Source organism: Bubalus bubalis, chromosome 9 (genome assembly GCF_019923935.1).
Source record: "Bubalus bubalis isolate 160015118507 breed Murrah chromosome 9, NDDB_SH_1, whole genome shotgun sequence".
In the NCBI taxonomy this organism is placed as follows: Eukaryota; Metazoa; Chordata; class Mammalia; order Artiodactyla; family Bovidae; genus Bubalus; species Bubalus bubalis.
In genome coordinates this window covers 45007812-45030831 of record NC_059165.1, presented here as the reverse complement: position 1 = coordinate 45030831, position 23020 = coordinate 45007812, and the positions used below count along the sequence as shown (strand labels likewise).

At 41.2% G+C, this 23020-nt stretch overlaps 1 protein-coding gene and 1 pseudogene across 3 annotated transcripts in view; both read left to right on the top strand.

Annotated features, from left to right (window-relative positions):
• The first annotated feature begins 4205 nt into the window (after positions 1-4205).
• Positions 4206-23020, top strand: part of MRPL22 (mitochondrial ribosomal protein L22) — a 34964-nt gene continuing 16149 nt past the window's right edge. For 2 of the 3 annotated variants that reach the window (XM_044947419.2, XM_044947421.2), the window contains exons 1-2: positions 4206-4315; positions 4396-4438. In XM_044947419.2, coding sequence (XP_044803354.1) covers positions 4288-4315; positions 4396-4438 — 71 coding nt within the window. In that variant the 5' untranslated portion in view covers positions 4206-4287. The remainder of the gene's footprint in view (positions 4316-4395; positions 4439-23020) is intronic. The other variant, XM_044947420.2, reaches the window with a different exon arrangement.
• Positions 13068-22536, top strand: LOC102410045 (annotated as a pseudogene).

Sequence of the window (23020 nt, the reverse complement as noted above, 5' to 3'; positions counted from 1 at the left end):
CCGCTACGGCGCGCGCGAAGGTCCAGACCTCACGGCGCGCTCGACTCCTGCCGCTTCGAACCTGGGAGAGGCGGGGCCCCGGGTTGCAGTCGGCTTCCCAGCTCCTCCTGGAGGGTCTTGGTACCACTGGAGCCTAGTTAGCCAGAGGTTGTCGGGTGTGCTTAGTCGCTCAGTCGTGTCCGACTCCTTGCAACCCCGTGGAGTGTGCAGCCCGCCAGCCTCCTCTGTCCATGGAATTCTCCAGGCAAGAACACTGGAATGAGTTGTCAAGCCGTCTTCCAGGGGATCTTCCCAACTCAGGAATCCAACCCAGGTTTCTCTATTGCAGGCGGATTCTTTACCGTCTGAGCCACCGAGGAAGCCCAGCCCAGAGGTTAGGTATTCTCATTAACGACAGCAAAGAAAGTTAATTAAGAGGTTAGACTGATGGAGTCACCTCCCCGCCCTGCTAGTTTATTCTCTGCCGTGCTAGCTCTGGAGATGCTTTAAAAGTATCTACAAGAAGCCAACTAAGAAAAAGGTAAAAATTCTAATCAGAAATCAAAACCAAGGGTTTTTGTAACTGGGTGGAAATTCTAGCTCTGGGTTTTGATACTCAAGTAGAAGCAGAATAGAGTAACCCTCTTTTGATGTGATTAAGTACCAACTCTATGAAGGGACAGTGTTAAATGCTGTGGAGAAAAAAGAACCAGTTTCCTTCCATCTCAAACAGCCTAAAATGCTCCGTTTATGCACTTATTCTTCTTCGGATTGCTTATTTGCATTGGGTATCTCCAACTCTTGAATATGTAGCAAAGGAAACCTGAACTATCTATGCTACTGAAGAGAAATTTTATATATATATATATATATATATATATATATATATATATATATAAACTTATTTGGATGTGGGAAGGAACACTAAACTTTGGTGGCACTGAAGCCTAGATGGTTTTTAGCCACTGTTGTTTTTACCAGTTATTATCTGAGAGATTTTGGCCTATCATAAATCTTTTCTCCCTTGATTGACCACTGTTTTTGCAGCTATTATGTGAGAGACTTTAACCTATTATAAATCTTTTCCCCTAGGTTGACCACTGTTTTTACCAGTTATTATCTCAGGGACTTTAACCTGTCATAAATCTTTTTTCTCAGCTGAAGAAGTAAGATCATGATCCAGATCTAGTTGGGTTGGATCTAGCTGTGAGAAGTACATGAGATTTAGTGAAATGCCTGCTGGCTATGTATAGTAGCTAGTGCCTGCTGAACATTAACTCTTAACTCTTGGAGGTAAACCTGAAGATTAGCATCATACTTAGTATTTGAACCGTTTGTTCCTTCTTTTTATTTATTTATTGAAGTGTAGTGGATTTACAATATTAATTTCAAGTGTATAACAGTGATTAACAATTTTTGAAGATTAACTCCATGATCTTCACGACCCAGATAATCATGATCATGTGATCACTGACCTAGAGGCCAGACATCCTGGAATGTGAAGTAAAGTGGGCCTTAGGAAGCATCACTACGAACAAAGCTAGTGGAGGTGAGGGAATTCCAGTTGAGCTATTTCAAATCCTAAAAGATGATCCTGTGGAAGTGTTGCGCTCAGTATGCCAGCAAATTTGGAAAACTCAGCAGTGGCCACAGGACTGGAAAAGGTGTTTTCATTCCAATCCCAAAGAAAGGCAATGCCAAAGAATGCTCAAACTACCGCACAGTTGCACTCATCTCACATGCTAGTAAAGTAATGTTCAAAATTCTCTAAGCCAGGCTTCAACAATATGTGAACCATGAACTTCCAGATGTTCAATCTTGTTTTAGAAAAGGCAGGGGAACAGAGATCAAATTGCCAACATCTGCTGGATTATCAAAAAAGCAAGAGAGTTCCAGAAAAGCATCGATTTCTGCTTTATTGACTATGCCAAAGCCTTTGACTGTGTGGGTCACAACAAACTGTGGAAAATTCTTCAAGAGATGGGAATACCAGAGCAACTGACCTGCCTCTTGAGAAATCTGTATGTAGGTCAGGAAGCAACAGTTAGAACTGGACATGGAACAACAGACTGGTTCCAAATAGGAAAAGGAATACGTCAAGGCTGTATATTGTCTCCCTGCTTATTGAACTTCTATGCAGAGTACATCATGAGAAATGCTGGGCTGGATGAAGCACAAGCTGGAATCAAGATTGCTGGGAGAAATATCAATAACCTCAGATATGCAGATGACACCACCCTTGTGGCAGAAAGTGAAGAAGAACAGTAGAGCCTCTTGATGAAAGTGAAGAGGAGAGTGAAAAAGTTGGCCTAAAGCTCAACATTCAGAAAACTAAGATCATGGCATCTGGTCCCATCACTTCATGGCAAAGAGATGGAGAAACAGTGGAAACAGTGGCAGACTTTTTTTTTTTTTTGCAGACTTTTATTTTATTTTTTTCACTGCAGCCATGAAATTAAAAGACGCTTACTCCTTGGAAGAAAAGTCATTACCAACCTAGACAGCATATTGAAAAGCAGAGACATTGTTTTGCTAACAAATGTCCATCTAGTGAAAGCTATGGTTTTTCCAGTAGTCACGGATGGATGTGAGAGTTGGACTATAAAGAAAGCTGAGTGCCAAAGAATTGATGCTTTTGAACTGTGGTGTTGGAGAAGACTCTTGAGAGTCCCTTGGACTGCAAGGAGATCCAACCAGTCCATCCTAAAGGAAATCAGTCCTAAATATTTATTGGAAGGACTGATGCTGAAGCTGAAATTCCAATACTTTGGCCACCTGATGTGAAGAGCTGACTCCTTGGAAAAGACCCTGATGCTGGGAAAGATTGAAGGTGGGAAGAGAAGGGGACGGCCGACAGAGGATGAGATAATGAGATGGTTGGATGGCATCACTGACTCAGTGGACATGAGTTTGAGTAAACTCCAGGAGTTGGTGATGAACAGGGAGGCCTGGCCTGCTGCAGTCCATGGGGTCCCAAAGAGTTGGACACGACTGAACTGAACTGAAAGTTATTATAAAATATTGGCCATATTGCCTGTGCTGTACAATATATCCTTGTGGCTTATTTTATACATAGTGGGCTTCCCTGGTGGCTCAGACAGTAAATAATTTGTCTGCAATGCAGGAGACCTGGGTTCGATCCCTGGGTTGAGAAGATCCCATGGAGAAGGGAATGGCAACCCACTCCAGTATTCTTGCCTGGAGAATTCCATGGACAGGGGAACCTGGCAGGCTACAGTCCATGGGGTCACAAAGAGTCAGATACCCCTGAGTGACTAGCACCTTGATACTTTAAAAGTATCTTTAAAAGTTCTTTAAAAGAACTTTCATACAATGTTTAGTGGTCTTTACAAGCCTGTGCCCTAGTGATATTTATTTTTGTTTTGAGAAAACTGAAGTCCTCCCAGGTTAGTTGGCTTGGTTCACGGTCTGTTTTCCTAATCCTTTTAGACCATTTGTGACGCTTACTCCTTGGAAGGAAAGTTATGACCAACCTAGACAGCATATTCAAAAGCAGAGACATTACTTTGCCAACAAAGATTCGTCTAGTCAGGCTATGGTTTTTCCTGTGGTCATGTATGGATGTGAGAGTTGGACTGTGAAGAAGGCTGAGCGCCGAAGAATTGGTGCTTTTGAACTGTGGTGTTGGAGAAGACTCTTGAGAGTCCCTTGGACTGCAAGGAGATCCAACCAGTCCATTCTGAAGGAGATCAGCCCTGGGATTTCTTTGGGAGGAATGATGCTAAAGCTGAAACTCCAGTACTTTGGCCACCTCATGCGAAGAGTTGACTCACTGGAAAAGACTCTGATGCTGGGAGGGATTGGGGGCAGGAGGAGAAGGGGACGCCAGAGGATGAGATGGCTGGATGGCATCACTGACTCGATGGACGTGAGTTTGAGTGAACTCCGGGAGTTGGTGATGGACAGGGAGGCCTGGCGTGCTGCGATTCATGGGGTCGCAAAGAGTCGGACACGACTGAGCGACTGAACTGAACTGAACTGAGGCTTCTCAGTTTTTCTGGATCCCGACGAATTTTCGGAAACTCGCTGGAGTTTGGCCCTTATTGAGTAATCCATTCCGAAGCAAGGCTGACGGGACTCCGCCTTAAGCACCAGCTTGTTGTTGACGGTTTCCAAGACAGCACCACGAAAGCAGGTGCGGCTGGGTATCGCGATAAGAAGGCGGGGCGGAGGGGGGGTGGACAGGGGGCGGACAAAAAAAACCCCAACAAAACCCCGGCAGTTGCGCATGCGTTTTGCGCACACGGCGTTCTGAACTCAGAGGCTTCCGTAGACTGAGGGAGAAAGATGGCCGCGGTTATACTGGAACGTTTGGGTAAGATTTCTTGATGGTTAATTGGTGGAAGAAGGGAGTGAGGTGGGAATTTGAATTAACGACTTGTGTTGATATTGCAGGTGCGTTATGGGTGCAGAATCTCAGGGGGAAGCTGGCCTTGGGGTAAGTCTGTCGCCTCGGAGTTGCGGAAGGGTCCCGGCCTCAGTCCAGTTCAGTTAAGTCGCTCAGTCCTGTCCGACTCTTTGCGACCCCGTGGACTGCAGCACGCCTGTCTATCACCAACTCCCGGAGTTTAGTCAAACTCATGTCCATTGAGTCGGTGATGCCATCCAACCGTCTCATCCTCTGAGAGCTTAAGTGCCAGGCTCTGCTTTATGCCCTCAGGCTGGCGAACGGTACACCAGAATCTCAGCTTTGCCACCCCGTTTTTTATTACTCCCGTATTGCATACCCCTGCGGGGACCAGGATTATCAATGGCCGAAGGGACGTTGTAAAGGCCTTTTCTGGACACTTCCTAGAATCTCCCACCAAGTTGGGAGCATACTTTTCTAGTTATCTAATTATCTGCCTATATGGGCAGTGATTGTATTGTAGACAGCTGCAGTTTACATCGTGTCTGACGTGTTAAAATCTATGCGCATTATCTCATTCTTACAGCGTCCTACATAGTGTAGGTACTGCTATACCCATTTTTTTCAGACGAGGAAATTGAAGCTCCCCAGTGTAAAGTAGGGACCTGTGCCCAAGGTCCCACAGTTACAGAATTTTGAAGCTTTATACTGTATTTTCTAGAGGATTCTTTGACCTCAGGACAAAGCGTTCCTTAAGGTTGCTGCTGCTGCTAGGGTTAGGGAATGAACTTTAGTCAGTACTGGTAAGAGGCTTTCTCTGCCCGCTTCTCATTTTCCTTCTAATTTAGTACAGCTATTGCTATGTGGAGGTTGATAATCTGATTGTAAATTTTCTGATTGATGTATTTGTTAACATTAATTTTGGTTTAATTCATAGGTTTTGGAGACATCTGATAAGTTGTGAATCCACATTTTAACTGTTTGATTTTGGAAAAGTTAACTTATTTTTCCTAAGCTTCAGTTCTGTGATATGAGAGGATTATTAGTGCCTATTTAATAGATTTTAAAATTAGGATTAAATGAAATAATGTTTATAAAGTGTTTTATGCAGTGCATGACGTATAATAATCCCACCATAAATCTTAGCTGCCATTAGTGTTTTTATCATTATAAACTATTATTGAGTTCCTATTATATCTAGCTTTGTTTTAGGTTCTTTGCTTAAGGGATGAAGAGGTGGCTAAAGAAGAAAATAAGAAGTACTGGTACTTCAGGATTTGTCTTCACTTTGATTTTGTAGATTATCTTCCATCACTCTACCCTCAGTCATGCTGATTTACTTACTTTTTCTCTTTATGCTGTGCCTTTACATATTTCTTGGCTTTTTCATGCTGTACCCTCACTTTCTGTTAGTAACGGCAGCCCTCAAAGCCCTTCTCCATTTCTTCTGACAATGCACTTCTCTGGAAGAAAGGGTGCTGCTCCAGTTGGTCAGATTGAGAACAAATGTGAAGATACGTTTTTCTGTTAGTAAAGGCAATGGGGAAATCTTAAAAACAAAACAAAACAATCCAGCAGTGTTCATTATTCAAATCCCTGTTTAAATGTTTCCCTTTCATGATCTCACTAAAAATAAAAGAAATGGGGTCTTTCTTGGTGGCCTAGCAGTTAAGAATCCACGCTCCCATTGCAGGGGACCCAGGTTCAATTCCTGGTCAGGGAACTAGGTCCCACATGTCAAAACTAAAAGATCTCGCATGCTGCAACTAAGACCCAGTGCAGCCAAATAAATAAAAAATAAATATTAAAAAAAAAATGAAATCAGTTTTTTCTTTCTTTTAGCATGTGTTTCTTAAATAATGGCTTCATATATATATATGTCTTTGTCCTTTCCTACCTTGTATATCCTGGACAGTTAGGGACGATTCTTGTTTCACTTTGTAGCTCCAGGGTAGGGTCTTGCACAAAGTGAATGTTTTGTTTATTCTGGTTGATTTAAATTGTCCCACACTGACTTGTATTGGGAACCTCTGAGCAAGTAACTAAAGCACTTTGGCTTCAGTCTTTTCATCTGTGTGATACAGGAAGGTTGGATTTTGCTAGGTAATCTCTTTTTAGTTTTGAAGTTACATAATTTAGGAATCTGCATTTTGGACTTTATAGTGGGGAAATGACCACATGAAAACGAAATAGAAAAGGTATAACTGATAATAATCCAGTGGTAGGAAACCCCATTGCATACCAAATGCCAGACAGATAATAGAAATGAACTATAGAGACGTGGTTGAAAAGAGTGGTAGGGCTTGTGGCAGTCAGTTGAGTGCATTTCCTCCTGTAAAGACTCTGAACTGGATTTAAAAATGTTGCTCATCAAATACTTTTCTATAGGTTATATTTGGTAGCAGACAGACAATTTCCAGCCTTTAAATTTTAAGTCTCCCATTTTAATGATGCATGCATTTGGGAAATTTTGTGACTTACTGAAGGTTACATGGCAAATCTAGGATCTAAACAAAAAATTCTCTGGCTTAAAATAGTGCTGTATCACACATGGGAGGGACAAGAGTGATGAGCCCCTAAGGGGTTTATCAGGGAGTCCTTCTGGAAGAGGTGATGTTAAAATTTAAAGAGTGAAGAGTATGGTTTGGTGTTTTAAAAATAGAAGAGCCGGTGTAAAAGTTTGAAGGCACTAATTACTAAGGTGTACATACGTTAAAATTCTCCACAAGAAAATCAAGTTGGAAATACTATGAATCAGCAATTTGGTGGAAGAATGATGACAGCATTGTGATAGATTTGAGAAACACTGGACTTCAGGCGATAGAACTGGATTTCAGGTTCTGTCAGGCACAAGTGTTGTAGCCTCGGGTCATTTGCTTAACTTCTCTGAGATTCAGTTTCAGTTTTTCCTCATATCAAAGAATGAGGATAATATTTAACTTCAAGGATGGTTGTGAGAATTAAGAGACTTAATACATAAAATGTCTTATAGTGCATGGCACTGTGAAAATGTGTTGGAGATGATACTTCTGTGAAGTTGTTTGAGAGGAATCATATTTAATGCTAGAATCAATCAGTGGGTTCTCAACGCTCTTAGATGAGGTTACCTACTTCATCCATCAGCCCTACTTTTTTTTTTAATTCTTTTTTTTCCTCTTTTTTATTTTTTAATTATTAAAGTATGATAACACATTTACAGGAGACTTGGAAAATACATAAGAGTTGCCTATAGTTCCACTATTTATTAGTTATTTTTTTAAGTAGATAAATTAACAGTTTTACTTGGAGCTTCAATATCAAATGCTCAAAAATTAATAGAATGAATATACAGAAAAGTAGAAGGATATAGTAGACCTGAAAAGAACCATAAATCAATTCAACGTAATTAAGATTTATACAGTTTTCACACAACAGTAGGATAAAAATTCTATTCAAGTTCCCATAGACTAAATTAGGAGACACTGGATCATATTCAGGGACATAAAACAAGGTGCAAATATTTTATGGTCTAAAGGTGTTGAAATCATACAGAGTCTGTTCTCATCACTGTGGAATTATGTTAGAAATCAATATCAAAAGATATTTGAAAATAAGGCACATGTTTTCAAGTGCAGTGTCACCTTTACCAAGAGAAAGTATCTCGCGTTTTAATGTGTCTATGCTGTCAGTGTTCTGATGGCTGTGACCAGCAGATATGGCTGCCGTGTCAACTTGTGCTCTTTTAATTAATCTTAACCTATGACCTGAGGGAGTTGTGATTCCTTGCCCTTTAGGTCAGTGATTCTTAAATTTGAGTCACAGACTTCTTTGAGAGTCTGATGAAAGCCACAAAACATGTTCCCAGAAAAATGCATATAGTATTCATAGTTTGACTTGTAATTTCCTCATCCTTAGTGTAGGAATCTTTGCATTGGGACATGATAACCAAACAAAAGCACAATGATGGTACACAATTATGTATATAACTACATAGTGATGATTGGTGGCATGGGCAGTGGCCCTTGTGCTAATGGATGAAATATTTCCCTCAATTTTGAAAAATTTCAATTCTATAGGAAAGTTAAAAGAATATTACAATGTCCTTCAGCTGGACTCATCAGCTGAACTCATAATTTTAGCTGTCTATAAATATATATGCTTTTTTTCCCCTCAATCATTTGAAAGTGAATTGTCCACACTATGGTACTTTACTCCTAATCAATTCAGGTTGTGTTTCCTAAAAGTGACAAAGGTCCCACGAACCACAAACTATGATTGAAATGGTACAGTTTAATTATCTTTTATTTTGAAAAAGACAATGGCTCCCCAACTCCAATACTCTTGCCTGGAGAATCTCAGGGACGGGGGAGCCTGGTGGGCTGCCGTCTATCGGGTCGCACAGAGTTGGACACGACTGAAGCGACTTAGCAGCAGCAGCAGCAGCATTTTAATGTTTTAGTTAAAAGGAGTCAAATAGAAGTCAAGTGTGTGCTCACATTTACTTTTGAAAAAAGAAAAATTGACCATTATTTGAGGCTTGTCCATGGTTCTGGCTTACAGCTCCCAAAACCTTTGGAATTTCCTGAGCCATAGATTTGGGAGCTTCTTTTGTCATCATCTTTGGTGTTTCGTCTCAGTTTATGACTTCAGAGGCATAAAGTGAAATGGGTCTCTTGTTTTTCCTGACAAGCCCCTTTCCACAGGGTTTTTATTAATGAGGTGAGTTTGGGAAAGCACTGAAGACAGGGGGTGGTGGTTGCCAGGGGAATCAAGCATGAATGGAGGGGTGGGACTTTCAGTTGTACCACCTCCTGGTATCCAGGGATGGGGGAAGGAGTGGAGGTTGAATCAGTTACCAATGGCCAGTGAATGAGTTAATTCTGCCTATGTAATGAAGCCTCCATAAGAAGACAAAAGGGGGTTCAATCTTTTGTAAAAAGTCAGTAATCTAGTGATTAAGTAGGTTTCCTGAATCTTATAAGCTGCTTTAGCAAACCCAAAAAGGGGGTCATGAGAACCTTTTGATTTATATAGGCAGTTGGTCAAAGCACAGGTAGCAACTTGGGCTTGTAATTGGTATCTGAAGTGGATGTTGGTTTTATGGGAGAAGGCCTTAATCTGCTATCCCCAGGTAGAGGGTGTCAGAATTGAATTGTAGGACCCCTGACTGATGTCAGTGTTGCTTGGTGGTGGTGTGAGGAACCACCCCCCCCAGAGTTGGAATCGTTGAGCAGTCAGATCCCTTTTACCAGAGATACTTAAATCATTCTGGGTGAGAGTTGTCCACTGGGTTTTACAACACAGATATCTTCAATGACTTGAATAAAGCAGTGTTGGTGTCACGATTGGAGAGAGGGTGATTAAGAGTGAATGGTAGGGCTGGAATGAGAGACAAGGAATTTAGGTAACTCATTCAAGGAGTTTTGCTTGAGTAGTTCGAGGAAGTTGGTTGGGGACAGTTTGTTTTAAGTTGATAGATACTAGAATAAATTTGTTTGCTAATGGGAATGTTCCAATAGAGAAGAAAAATTGATAATTTAAAGGGGGAAGAAAGAATTGTGGGAGCAGTGCTCTTGAGTAGGTGAGAAGGAATGGGATCTAGGGAGCAGGGGATGATATTGTTCCTGGTTAGTGCATAGACTTGAATTATAGTAGTAAGTGAAGGTATAGTCGTAAGTGTGTATGGATACGGATGCTGGTAAGTATGTAGATTAGGTAGTGGGAGCTTGTAGATGTTCTCTTCTGATTGTTTATCTCAGTGAAGAGCATAGTTATCAGCTGAGACTGAGGATGAGGGAGGAGATACTGGAGGTTTAATTAGCAAGGAAGAGATATGAAGTTTGAAGATACGAAGATACCAAGACCAACGTTGGTTTCACTTTTTTTTGTTTGCTAAATTCCTGTTTCCTTGATTGCTTGTCCTTGATTTTCACACAGTAAAATTGTATTGAGTTATGAGAATACACAGGGCTTCCCTGGTTGCTCAGCAGTAAAGAAACTGCCTGTAATGCAGGAGATGCAGATTGGATCCCTGGGTCAGGAAGATCCCCTGGAGGCAGGCGTGGGAACCCACTCCAGTATTTTTGCCTGGAGAATCCCGTGAACTGAGGAGCCTGGTGGGCTACAGTCCATAGGGTCTCAAAGAGGCATGACTGAAGTGACTTAGCACGCACGCGTGCCTGAGAATATACGTGTATATATATATATATCACTTCAGCCCTTTTAGATTTTAATTGAGTCAGGAGAGAGTATGTTCTTTTATTCAGTCTCAAGTGTGGAATTAATTTGATGTTATCTGAAGTAAATTTGGAACAAAGAATTTTTTTACCTTGTTGCATCTAATAACATGATTCTCCTAAGATTGAGCTGGAGGCCAGTATTATCTTCACTTGGGACTTAGGTATACCTTGTATTAAATTTCTAAATAAACTTTGAGTAACAAAGAGGAAGTATTCATTCTGTCAAATTGAGACTTTATAAAGTTTCAGATACTCTCATTTGATTTAACTCTTAATCCTAAAATTTGGCTTGGATCTGCTGCTTTTCAGTGCTGAACTACTTTTCAATGCCAAATGACTATGGGCAGGATTTGAAAAGTGCTACTTAATCCTTGAGTACTGGTAGATACAAAACACCAGAATGATGAGAGTAGGTAAATTCATATGCTAGTTCCAGCATACCATCCACTTTTTGCTTGAGTTCTGGCAGTCTCACTGTACTGTGGGAACCTCTGTGTATGTTTTGCGTATGAACACTCCAGACTGGTGGTTCATGCCTACCTTCCTTCACTGAAGTTACAGAGATACAGTGACAGTAAAGGGATGTGGGTTTCCTAGTAAATGAAAAGATATAGTAAATATCAGTAGTGATGTATGAATTTCAAAGTGATAAAAGGTGATCCTGGTTGCCTTTCAGTTTTGTTTGTTTTTTAAATAGAAGCCAAGCCATTCATATTTTTGAAATCCTGCTGTTAGGCATGAGATTAGAGAAGATTAAGGTTCAGAGATACCCTGGAGATGAAGTACACCAATTCCTCTTCTCATAGATAAAAAAAATTGCCTAACTTAGGGCTCATGAATCACAGCTTCATAGAAACAAATTTGACCATGATTATAAACATGAGAGGAGGTTTGAAATTGTGTAATGTGAAGTTTACAGTTCAAAGTGTTTTTTTAAAATCTGAAAAGTGTTTATTTACTTATTGAGAACAGAAGAGATTAATTGTTCAGAGGGCCTAATTAAAAATTAATACTAGGTACTGGTGTATATCATGTGCTAGACTTTGTGGGGTGTTGTATGTTAATTATTTATCTACTGCCAACAGAATGAAGTAGGTATTGTTCTTCTCATTCTAAAAGTAATAATATCTGAAATTTATTCAGCCTTATTAATGTGTCAGATTAAATATTTTGCTTAAAGTATCTCATTTGAGCTCCTTAAGAAGCCTATGGGCTTCCCTGGTAGCTCAGCTGGTGCAGAATCTGTCTGCAATGCAGGATAGCTTGGTTCGATTCCTAGATCAGGAGGATCCCATGGAAAAGGGATAGGCTACCCACTCCAGTATTCTTGGGCTTCCCTTGTGACTCAGCTGGTAAAGAATCTGCCTGCTGTATGGGAGACCTGAGTTCAATCCCTGGGTTGGGAAGATCCCCTGGAGAAGGGAATAGGCTACCCACTCCAGTATTCTGGCCAGGATAGTTCCATGGACTGTACAGTCAATGGGATTGCAAAGAGTTGGACACGACTGAGCGACTTTGCATTTCAGGAAGTCTATGAGGGGGGACTTCCCTGGCAGTCCAGTAGTTAAGACTCTGTGCTTCCACTGCAGGGGCTGTGGGTTCAACACCTGGTTGGGGAACTAAGACGCCACATGCTGCACAGTGCAGCCAAAACAAAGCCTATGAGATAATTATTATTACTCATCTTACTGATGAGAAAACTGAGGCCTCGAAAGTTATGTCACTTCCCCAAGGCCATTCACCTGGGATTAGAGGTAGGATTTAGATCCAGGTCTGCTGGATTCTATAGTCTGCCCTCATCACCTGGCTTATAATTTTATTAGAAAATTCTGTCCTCTAACGTCATGTGTCCCAGTTTTGTGCTTTTCAGTTAAAATAGTGGAACCTAAAGGTGGATGGCAAAGGTACAGATTTTGTTAGGTTCGATGGCACTGATCAGTGAACTTGTTGAGTAGGAGAAATGAGCCACTAGAAGAATACATTTTTAAAATTCTTTAGCCTGAATGGCTTGAGAATTAAAAGCAAAGACTTTACCAAGTATATAATCTAATTGCATATATTGTGTGAGAGTCTGCCAGTATACAACAACTTTGAATATTTAAGTGTAGATTAATTTTCACTCAGTATGAATGTGCCAGATACTGTCCTTGGTGCTGAAATACAAAGGATGTGAGACGTGCCCTTGAGATGCTCAAATTGATACACTTACCGCAGGAACTCATTGTTTTGCAGTCATCTTATTAATAGTTCAGGAGCAGTCCATCTCGTTGTTGTACAGCTGGCAAGAACAAAGTATTAATATTAAGGCGGGGGGTGGGGAGCGGTTTGGTTGTCTCAAACAAGGAATTAGGTTCACGTTGAGGTGCTCAATGCTTCATGTTGAGGTGACGTTTGAGCTGGGACTTAAAACAGGACATGCATTTCATTCAGGAGATAAGGAAGAGAGAACAATGTGAGCAAAAGTGTAAAGATATAAAAGTATGTGGCTTGTACAGGGAACAATGAATGTCTGTGCCTTAAGGTAAATAAGCTACGATGGTCAGCTTGGGGTTAGAGTATGAGAGGCCTTCTATGTCTTATTAAGGAGTTTGGACTATATTCTGAGCAGCAGGGAAGCACCAAAGTTTGTTGTTATTTGAATATATCCAGATGTAAGGAAAGGTAGACAATATGATGATCCCACATGAACCCATCATCCAACTCCAGCACTATTAACTCATGCCCTTTCTTGTTTTTTCTTTGGCCCTTGCTTCCCCCCATCATATTTTGAAACAAATCCCAGATAGTTTATTATTTCATCAATAAATATTTCACCGTGTATCTTATTTAAAAGTATCGAATGTCCAATGTTCAAATTTCCAGTGGCTAAATAACTTCTATACTTTTAAAGTTATAGTAGTCCACACTTAAAGAAATTCCTTTAGCTTTTCTTATTTCTTGTAAGGTCAGTTTAGTGGTGAGGAACCCCTTTAGCTTTTGCTTGTCTAGAAAACTCTCTCCTTCAGTTCTTTTTTTTTTTTTTTCTCTTGAAGCAATTGTCTACATATATGTATTTCAGTTTTTTTCTTTGCTTTTATTTTTAATTGGAGGACAGCTGCTTTACAATATTGTGTTGGCCGCTGCCATACAACAAAGTGAATCAGTCATAAGTATACATATGTCCCCTCCCTCACCACTCACCACCCCCATCCCACCCCTCTAGGTTGTCAGAGGACCTTGTTGAGCTCCCTGTGTGACACAGCAACTTTCCATTAGCTGTTTTACATGTGATAATATATATATTTCATTGCTACTCTCTCAGTTCGTCCCACCCTCACCTTCTCCCCGTGTCCAAAAGTCCATTCTCTATGTTTGCATCTCTATTCCTGTCCTGAAAATAGCTTAATCAGTACCATTTTTCTAGATTCCATATGTACATGTTAACATACGATACTTATTTTTCTCTTTCTGACTTTCTTCACTCTGTATAATAGATTCTGTGTTCATCTACCTCATTAGAACTGATTCAACCGTGTTCCTTTTTTATGGCTGAATAATATTCCATTGTATGTATGTACCACAACCTCTTTATCCGTTCATCTGTCGATGGATATCTAGGTTGCTTCTGTAACCTAGATATTGTAAATAGTGGTACAGTGAACATTGGGTTACATGCGTCTCTCTCAGTTATGGTTTCCTCATGGTGTATGCCCAGTAGTGGGATTGCTGGGTCATATGGTAGTTTTATTCATAGTTTTTAAGGAATCTCCATACTTTTAAGGAATTCTCCATAGTGGCTCTATCAGTTTACATTCCCACCAGCAGTGCAAGAGGATACCCTTTTTTTCCACACCTTCTCCAGCATTTATTGTTCGTAAATTTTTTGATGATGACCATTCTGACTGGTGTGAGGTGATAACCTCATTTCCTTTTCTGTAGTAATGAACGATGTTGAACATCTCTCCATGTGTTTGTTGACCATTTGTATGTCTTCTTTGGAGAAATGCCTCTTTAGTTCTCTCACCCATTTTTTGACTGGGTTGGTTGTTTTTCTGGTATTGAGCAGCATCAACTGCTTATATATTTTGGAGATTAATCCTTGCTCAATTGTTTCACAGGCATTTATTTCCTCCCATTCTGAGGGTTGTCTTTTCGTCTTGTTTGTAGTTTGCTTTGCTGTGCAGAAGCTTTTAAGCTTAATTAGGTCCCACTGTTTATTTTTGTTTTTATTTCAGTTACTCTGGGAGGTGAGTCAAAGAGGTTATTGCTGTGATTTATGTCAAAGAGTGTACTGCCTATGTTTTCCTCTAAGAGTTTTATAGTGTCTGGCCTTACGTTTAGGTCTTTAATCCAGTTTGAGTTTATTTTTGTGTATGGTGTAAGGAAGTGTTCTAGTTTCATTCTGCTACATGAGGTTGACCAGTTTTCCCAGCACCACTTATTGAAGAGGCTCTCTTTTCTCCACTGTATATTCTTGCCTCCCGTGTCAAAGATAAGGTACCCATGGGTATGTGTATTTATCTCTGGACTTTCTATTTTGTTCTGTTGATATGTATATCTGTTTTTGTGCCAATACCATACTGTCTTGACTGACAATAGCTTTGTAGTATAGTCTGAGATCAGGATGGTTGATTCCTCCAGCTCCCTTCTTATTTTTCTAGTTTGTTTGGGTATTTGGAGTCTTTTTGTTTTCATACAAATAGTGAAATTTTTTGTTCTAGTTCTGTGAAACATGCTGTTGGTAGTTTGGTGGGGATTGCTTTGAATCTGTAGCTTGCTTTGGGTAGTGTAGTCATTTGCACAGTATTGATTCTTCCAATCCAGTGATATGGTGCATCTCTCCATCTGTGTCATCTTTGATTTCTTTCATCAGTGTCTTAAGTTTTCTGCATACAGGTCTTTTGTCTCCTTAGGTAGGTTTATTCCTTGGAATTTTGTTCTTTTTGTTTCAGTGGCGAATGGGATTGTTTCCTTAATTTCTCTTTCTGACTATTTTGTTGTTAGTGTATAGGAATGCAAGGGATTTCTCTCTTAATTTTGTATCCTGCAACTTTACTGTAAATTCATTGATCAGCTCTAGTAATTTTCTGGTGGCTCCTTTAGGCTTTTCTATGTGTAGAATCATGTCATCTGCAAACAGTGAGAGTTTTGCTTCCTCTTTTCCAATCTGGATTCATTTAATTTCTTTTTCTTCTCTGATTGCTGTGGCTAAAACTTCTGAAGCTATATTGAATAATAGTGGTGAGAGTGAGCACCCTTGTCTTGTTCCTGATCTTAGAGGAAATAGTTTGTTTTTCACCATTAAGAAAAATGTTTGCTTGGAGTTTGTCATATATGGCCTTTATTATGTTGAGGTAGGTTCCTGCTATGCTCATTTTCTGGTGTCTTCAATTCTGAATGGTAACTTCGCCAGATAGAGTATTCTTGGTTGGCAGTTTATTCTTTTTCCTTTTGTTGCTCTGCTTGGGTGAGTTCTACTGCCTTTTCTTCAAGTTGACAGATTCTTTTTTCTGCTTCATTGAATTTGTTGTTGACATTCCTCAAGTGTATTTTTCAGTGCAATAATTCTTCAGCTCTGTGACTTCTGTTGCTTCCCTGGTAGTTCAGCTGGTAAAGAATCCACCTGCAGTGCAGGAGACCCCAGTTCGATTCCTGGGTCAGGAAGATCCCCTGGAGAAAGGATAGGCTATCCACTCCGGTATTCTTGGGCTTCCCCTATGGCTCAGCTGGTAAAGAATCCACCTGCAATGCAGGAGACCTGGGTTTGATCCCTGGGTTGAGAAGATTCCCTGGAGAAGGGAAGGGGTGTCCATGCTGGTACTCTGGCCTGGAGAAATCCATGGACTGTATATTTTCTTATATTTTCCACTCTTTGTTGAAATTTTCACTCTTTTCATCCATTTGTCTTCCCAGTTCAGTGGACATCTTGCTGACCATTAATTTGAACTCTTTATTAGGTAAATTACTTATCTCTGTTTCCTTAAGAATTTTTTGTGAGGTTTTTATCTTGTTAACTCACTTGCAACATATTCCTCTGTGTCTTCATTCCACTTGACTCTCTGTGTTGGTTTCTATACAGTAGAAGAAACAACCACTTCTCCCAGTCTCGAAGGAGTGGCCTCCTGTAGGAGGTGAAACTTTCATTCATCCCTGCCACAGCTTTTGTTTGTCTTTCAAACCTCTGTGTTTGCACAAGTGGCAAATGGCTCCCATTTGTTGAGGTTGTGCCGAGAATAGTGTTCCAAAGAGGAGTTCAGCACCTAGATTCAATCTGACTGGAAGCTAGACCCTCAGGCAGCAAATTTATAAGTATGCAAATATATTCAGTTCTGGGGGGCCACAAAGGGAAGCCCTGTTGGCCCCCAGAGCCAGGAGATCTGTCCTCTGGGCAGCGGTTGCAAAAATAGGATACTCTCTCCAGATGAGTGAATGAGCTTCTTTTTGGGAAGATATTGGTAAGCTGGAGTAAGGCAGAGAAAGGGCTCCAAGCTGATGTCTACAGCTTGCATTATTTTTTGTTTTGTTTTGTTTCTTGGCTGCACTGCAAGGCATATAGGATTTTAGTTCCTCAGCCAAAGATTAAACCTGTGCCTCCTGCATTGGAAGCATGAGGTCTTAACCACTGGACAACCAGGGTCTTGACTGCACTGCAAGGCATATAGGATTTTAGTTCCTCAGCCAAAGATTAAACCTGTGCCTCCTGCATTGGAAGCATGAGGTCTTAACCACTACAACCAGGGAAGACCCCAGCCTGCATCCTTGAGAGCTGCTTCATAGGCTACTAATGTGTTGCAGACTTAAGGCTTTTCACTCAATCAAAAGTTCCAGGACTGCAGTGTGGTCTCCTCCATAAAAAGACTGAGGAGTGTGCCTTGGTCTGCCGTCTGTGCAGTCACCTGAGGATGGTGGCCTGCCATGAACCATCCTTCCCCAATGGCCACAGTCCCATGAGACCCAGAACACAAGCCCCTCTGACCATGAGGGCCAGATGATCAAGGGGCATCCCTTGGACGTCAGCTACAGAAGCTATACCAGACGTGTGTAAAGCTCCCCTCCAGAGACACTGGTGCTTTGTAGCCTGGCAGAGGATGAGTGCTAAGATAGTGTCTACAACCTCCCCACCACCAACCCCAACTTTGGAAAGGATTATGGTCAGCCCCTTGATATGTATTGTTTGCTTAGAAGCCTGCCTCCAGGCCAGTTAGGATGGTTAGCTAATAGGCCTCCTTCATAGAAAGACAGACCTCAAAGGTCTGTTGCCTCTTGCTGTGTCCCAGGGGTGGCAACTGTTTAAGAACTCTTTCTCCATTGGTTACATTCCTGAGGGACCCACAAGTAAGTTTAAGCCTCTGATTACCAGAGCCAAGTGATGTAGAAGTGTTCCCTGGCAGTGGTCATAAAATTCATGGTGCCAGACAGGGTTATGAGCTCTTTTCTGGGCGACACCTATTACTACAGTTCCATGTGAACAGGAACACAAGCTCCTCTGACCTCCAGAGCCAGACGATCAAGAGTTACCTCCTGGGGTACCAGATGCATATAAAGGCTCTCTTCTGGGAGATAGATACCGGTTCTCTGGAGCATGGTAAAGGAGAGAGCAAAGATGGTGCCTACCAGGCTCCTTCCCTGGAGAGTGTTGCAGCAGGCTCCTAAATGTGTGTGTTAACTTGCCCTTCAGGCTGAGGGTGGGTTGGTTGGTTTGTTTAAATTTACTTTTGGCCATAACACATAGTTTGTGGGATCTTAGTTCCCTGACCAGAGATTGAGCCTCTGGACCCTCTGCAGTGAGACCTCAGTTTTAACCATGGTACTGCTGGGGAAATCCTCAGGCTAAAGTTTTAATGTAAACAGGTGAGCCTCCTTTACTGTAAGTGTGGAAATTGGCTGCCTCTGAGCTGAGCATTGGGGTGAGTTTCTGATTTTGACTCTTTAAGAGTTGTTTCTCTGATTGTCTCCGGCTTGTGGGTTGTGGGCTGTGAGCTCAATTGGTTTTCAAAATTAGGTATTTTGGGGGTTCATCTCTCAAGTGTGTGTCTTAAAAGTTGCAGTGCCAGATGTGGAGTTTGAACCCTTTATTTCTCAGAGAGAAGCTCTGAGTGTTGAGTTCCCTCTCAGTTATGGGTTGCCATGGTGGGCATGGGATTTATGACAAGATTGTGAGCCAACCTCTCCTACTGCTGTGATATAGTTTTCTTCTTGTGTACCTGATGTGTTGTCATCCAGCCAGCCTTTAGTTTTTTTTTTTTTTAAAGAGAAAATTGTTCCGTATGTAGCTGTAGACTCAGTGTGTCTATGGGAGGAGGTATAGGAGATTAAATAATATGCTACTGAAAATAACCAATGAGTCAAAGAAGTAGTCAGGAAATACCTTAATAAAAATGGAAATACAATATATCAGAATTTATGGGATGCAGCAAAAGCAGCTCTAAGAGGGAAATTCACAGCAATAAATGCCTACCTCAAGAAATAAGAAAAATCTCAAGAAACAGCCTAACTCTACACCTCTAGGAACTAGAAGAACAAATGAAGCCCAAGGTTAGTAGTCAGAAAGAAGGAAATAATAAAAATTAAAGCAGAAACAAATGAACTAGACACTAAAAAGACAAAATACTGATAACTAAGAGCTAATTATTTGAAAAGATTAAAAAAAAAAATCCCCCAAACCTGACAAACCTTTAGCTAGACTCAACAAGAAAAAAGAGAGAGGACTTTATTATATAAAATCAGAAATGAAAAGAAGAAATGTGACAGTGATACCACAGAAATACAAAGGATCTTAAGAGACCACTATGGGACTCCCCTGGTGGTCCAGTGGTTAAGACTCCGCCTACCACTGCAGCGGATACGGGCTTGATCCCTGGTTCAGTAGAGTCCACGTGCTGCAGGGCAGCTAAGCCCATGCACCGCAACAACTGAAGCCTGCGTACCCAGAGCCCAAGAGAGGCCACTGCAGTGAGAAGCCCACGCACTGCAGCTAATGAGTAGCCCCCACTTGCAGCAACTAGAGAAGGCCCATGCACAGCAGTGAAGGCCCAGTGCAGCCAAAATAAAGAAATAAATAACTTTAAAAATATTGAAAAAAAGGAGACTACTATGAATAATTATATGCCAGCAAATTGGACAACTTAGAAGAAATGAATAAATTCATAGAAACGCATAACCTCAGGCTGAGTTGAATCTATGTGTGTGTGTGTGCTGTCATGTTGGACTGTTTGCAACCCCATGGACTGTAGCCCACCAGGCTTCCCTCCATGGAATTTTCCAGGCAAGAACACTGGAGTGGATTTCTATTTCCTCCTACAGGAGACCTTACCAACCTAGGGATCGACCTGCGTCTCCTGTGTCTCCTGGTTTGGCAGGTGGATTCTTTACCAAGCTCTGCGCCACCTGGGAAGCATAAGGCTGAATCATAATGAAATAGAAAATCTGAGCAAACTGATTACTAGCAAGGAGACTGAATCAGTAATCAGAAACTTTCCAACAAACAAAAGTCCAGGACCAGATGGCTTCCCTGGTAAATTCTACCAAACATTCAAAGAATTAAAATCAGTCCTTCTCAAACTCTCCCCCCAAATAGAACAGGGCAGAATTCTTCCAAACACATTTTATGAGGCCAGCATTATCCTGATACCAAAACCAAATAATGTGCCACACACAAAAAATTACAGGTCAATATCCCTGATGACCATAGATGCAAAATCCTCTACAAGTTCTTAGCAAACTAAATTCACCAGTACTTTAAAAGGATTATAGAGGAGTGGCGGGGAGTGGCGGCAGTGGCAGGCTGAGGGGACGCGCGGGCAGTGGAGTTGCCCTTTCGCATGGCCATAGTGGGGACGGCTGCTACTGCGCCGCCAAACGGGAGGAGCCTCCCTAGCAGCGCGGCCTGACCTTCAGCCTGTACCTGCTCTTTGACCTGGGGCAGTCGCAGTGCCTCAAGGAGAGCCATGAGGGCAGCGGCCATGGCGTCTTTAGGCCATGGGAGGAGCTGACTGACTGCTCCAAGTTTGTTGAAAGTGATGCAGATGAAGAGCTTATGTTTAATATTCCATGTACTGGCAATGTCAAGCTCAAGGGCATCATTATAATGGGAGATGATGATGACTCACACCCCTCTGAGATGAGACTGTACAGGAACATTCCACAGATGTCCTTTGATGATAGAGACAGGGAGCCAGATCAGACCTTTAGTCTGAACCGGGATCTTACAGGGGAATTAGAGTATGCTACAAAAATTTCTCATTTTTCAAATATCTGTCATCTCTCAATTCATATTTCAAAAAATTTGGAGCTGATACCACAAAGGTCTTTTATATTGGCCCGAGAGGAGAATGGACTGAGCTTCGCTCACATGAGATGACCATCTGCAATTATGAAGCATGAGCCAATCCAGCTGACCACAGGGTCCATCAGGTAACCCCACAGACACACTTTATTTCCTAAGGTCTGGCTAAGACTCCCATAGAGGCGTTGTGTCATTGAAGAAGTATGACATCCTGTTGGGAAGGACAAAGAGAGATGGGGCTCCAAAGAGAGTTGCTGCCACCGCCTCTGCCAAGCTTTGTCTTTGGGGCTTGCTGCAGAAACCTGGCCTGTGGAAGGTACCACACCCCCAGGAAGGGTTGTGTGGGTAGCAGGGAACAATCGTGGTTCTCTAGGGCCCTACAGAAATTGGGTCTTGGGCTGGTCAGTATCTGGCAGCCATGGGTAATGCCTGCCTTCCCAGTTTATGTGGCCATGGGATCCCAAGTCTCTTGTTGCTTTGTGGCAGGATTATTTTATGACTTGTTTTTTAAAATGGAAACTATTCCTGGGCTGCAGTAAACTTTTTGAAGCCTCAGCATTGTGTTTGTATTAACCATCAGGAGGGTCTCCAACTAGAAATACTTGTACCTGCTTGCTCCTTCTCCCTGTCATCTTTCAACATTCTTGTCAAGTTGCCCAGCTTGGAGTTGTCAGTCATGCACAAGTGTCCCACGTTATAGCTTGAAGAGCAGGAATCTCCTGATGTTGCTTAATAGCTTGAGAGGGTCTTTTTTTCCTATTGCCCAGGTAAGCGGTCTGAGGAGAGCATGGCATTGTTTCTGTGTTTGTGGGTATCCTGGTTGGTGTAAGATGGGACTTTGATATGTTTCCCTTTGGGATATCCTTAATGTTTATCAGCTTATAACTAGTGTTGTAAGCCCAGTGGCAGAATTTGGAGATCTCACTTCTTCTGTTCTTGGCTTTTTATTCACTGTGACTAATAAGCTTCCTAATAAATCCTTGCCAGACTTAAAAAAAAAAAAAAAAGATCATAGACCATGATTAAGTGGGATTTATTCTAAAAATGTATTCAACACTTTGCAATTCCAAAAATGGTTCAACACATGCAAACCAGTTAATGCAATTCACCACGTTAACAAAATGATTAAAAAAAATCATATGATCATCTCAGTATGGATGTACAGAAAAAGCATTTGACAAAATTCAATATTCATTTATGATAAAAACTTTCAGTATCCATTTTTGATAAAAAGCAAGCATTGAGTGAACATACCTGAACATAATAAAAGCCATATATGTCAAGTCCACAGCTAGCATCATACTCAATGGTGAAAAGCTAAAAACTTTTCTTATAAGATCAGGAACAAAGATGATGATATACATACACTCTAACCACTTTTATTCAAAATTATATTAGAAGTTCTAGCTGCAGAAATTAGACAAGAAAATAAAAGGTATCCAAATTGGAAAGGAAGAAGTAAAACTCTATTTACAGATAACATTTGATAAGAAAACCCTAAAGACTCTGAAAAAACTATTAAAAATAAATGAATTCAGTAAAGTTGCAGGATACAAAATCAATACACAAAACTTATTTCTATTAATAATGAACTATCAGATAATCAAGTAACCCATTTACAATGTCATCAAAAAGAATAAAATATCTAAAAATAAATTTAACCAAGGAGATGAAAGACTTGTATATTAAAAACTACAAGACATTAATGAAAGAAATTGAAGAAGATAGAAATAGATGCAAAGATATTTTGTGTTCATGGATTGGAAGAATTAATATTGTTAAATGACCATACCACTCAAAGCAGTCTACAGATTCAATGCAATCCCTTTCAGAATTTCAGTGGCAGGGCTTCTTTGGTGGCTCACTGGTAAATAATCCACCTTCCAGTGCAGGAGACACGGATTCGATCCCTCACCTGGGAAGAGTCCACGTGCTGTGGAGTGACTGAGCCTGTGCGCCACAAGCATGGAGCCTGTGCTCTGGAGCCTGGGAGCTGCCACTACTGAGCCCACGTGTCCTAGCGCTTGTGCTCCACAACAAGGGAAGCCACTGTGATGAAAGCCTGCGCACCACAGCTGGAGAGTAGCTCGCTTATAGCAACTAGAGAAAAGCCCATGCAGCACCAAAGACCCAGCACAGCCAAAAATAAAAAAAAAAAGAATTTTTCAGTGGCGTTTTTTCACAGAAATG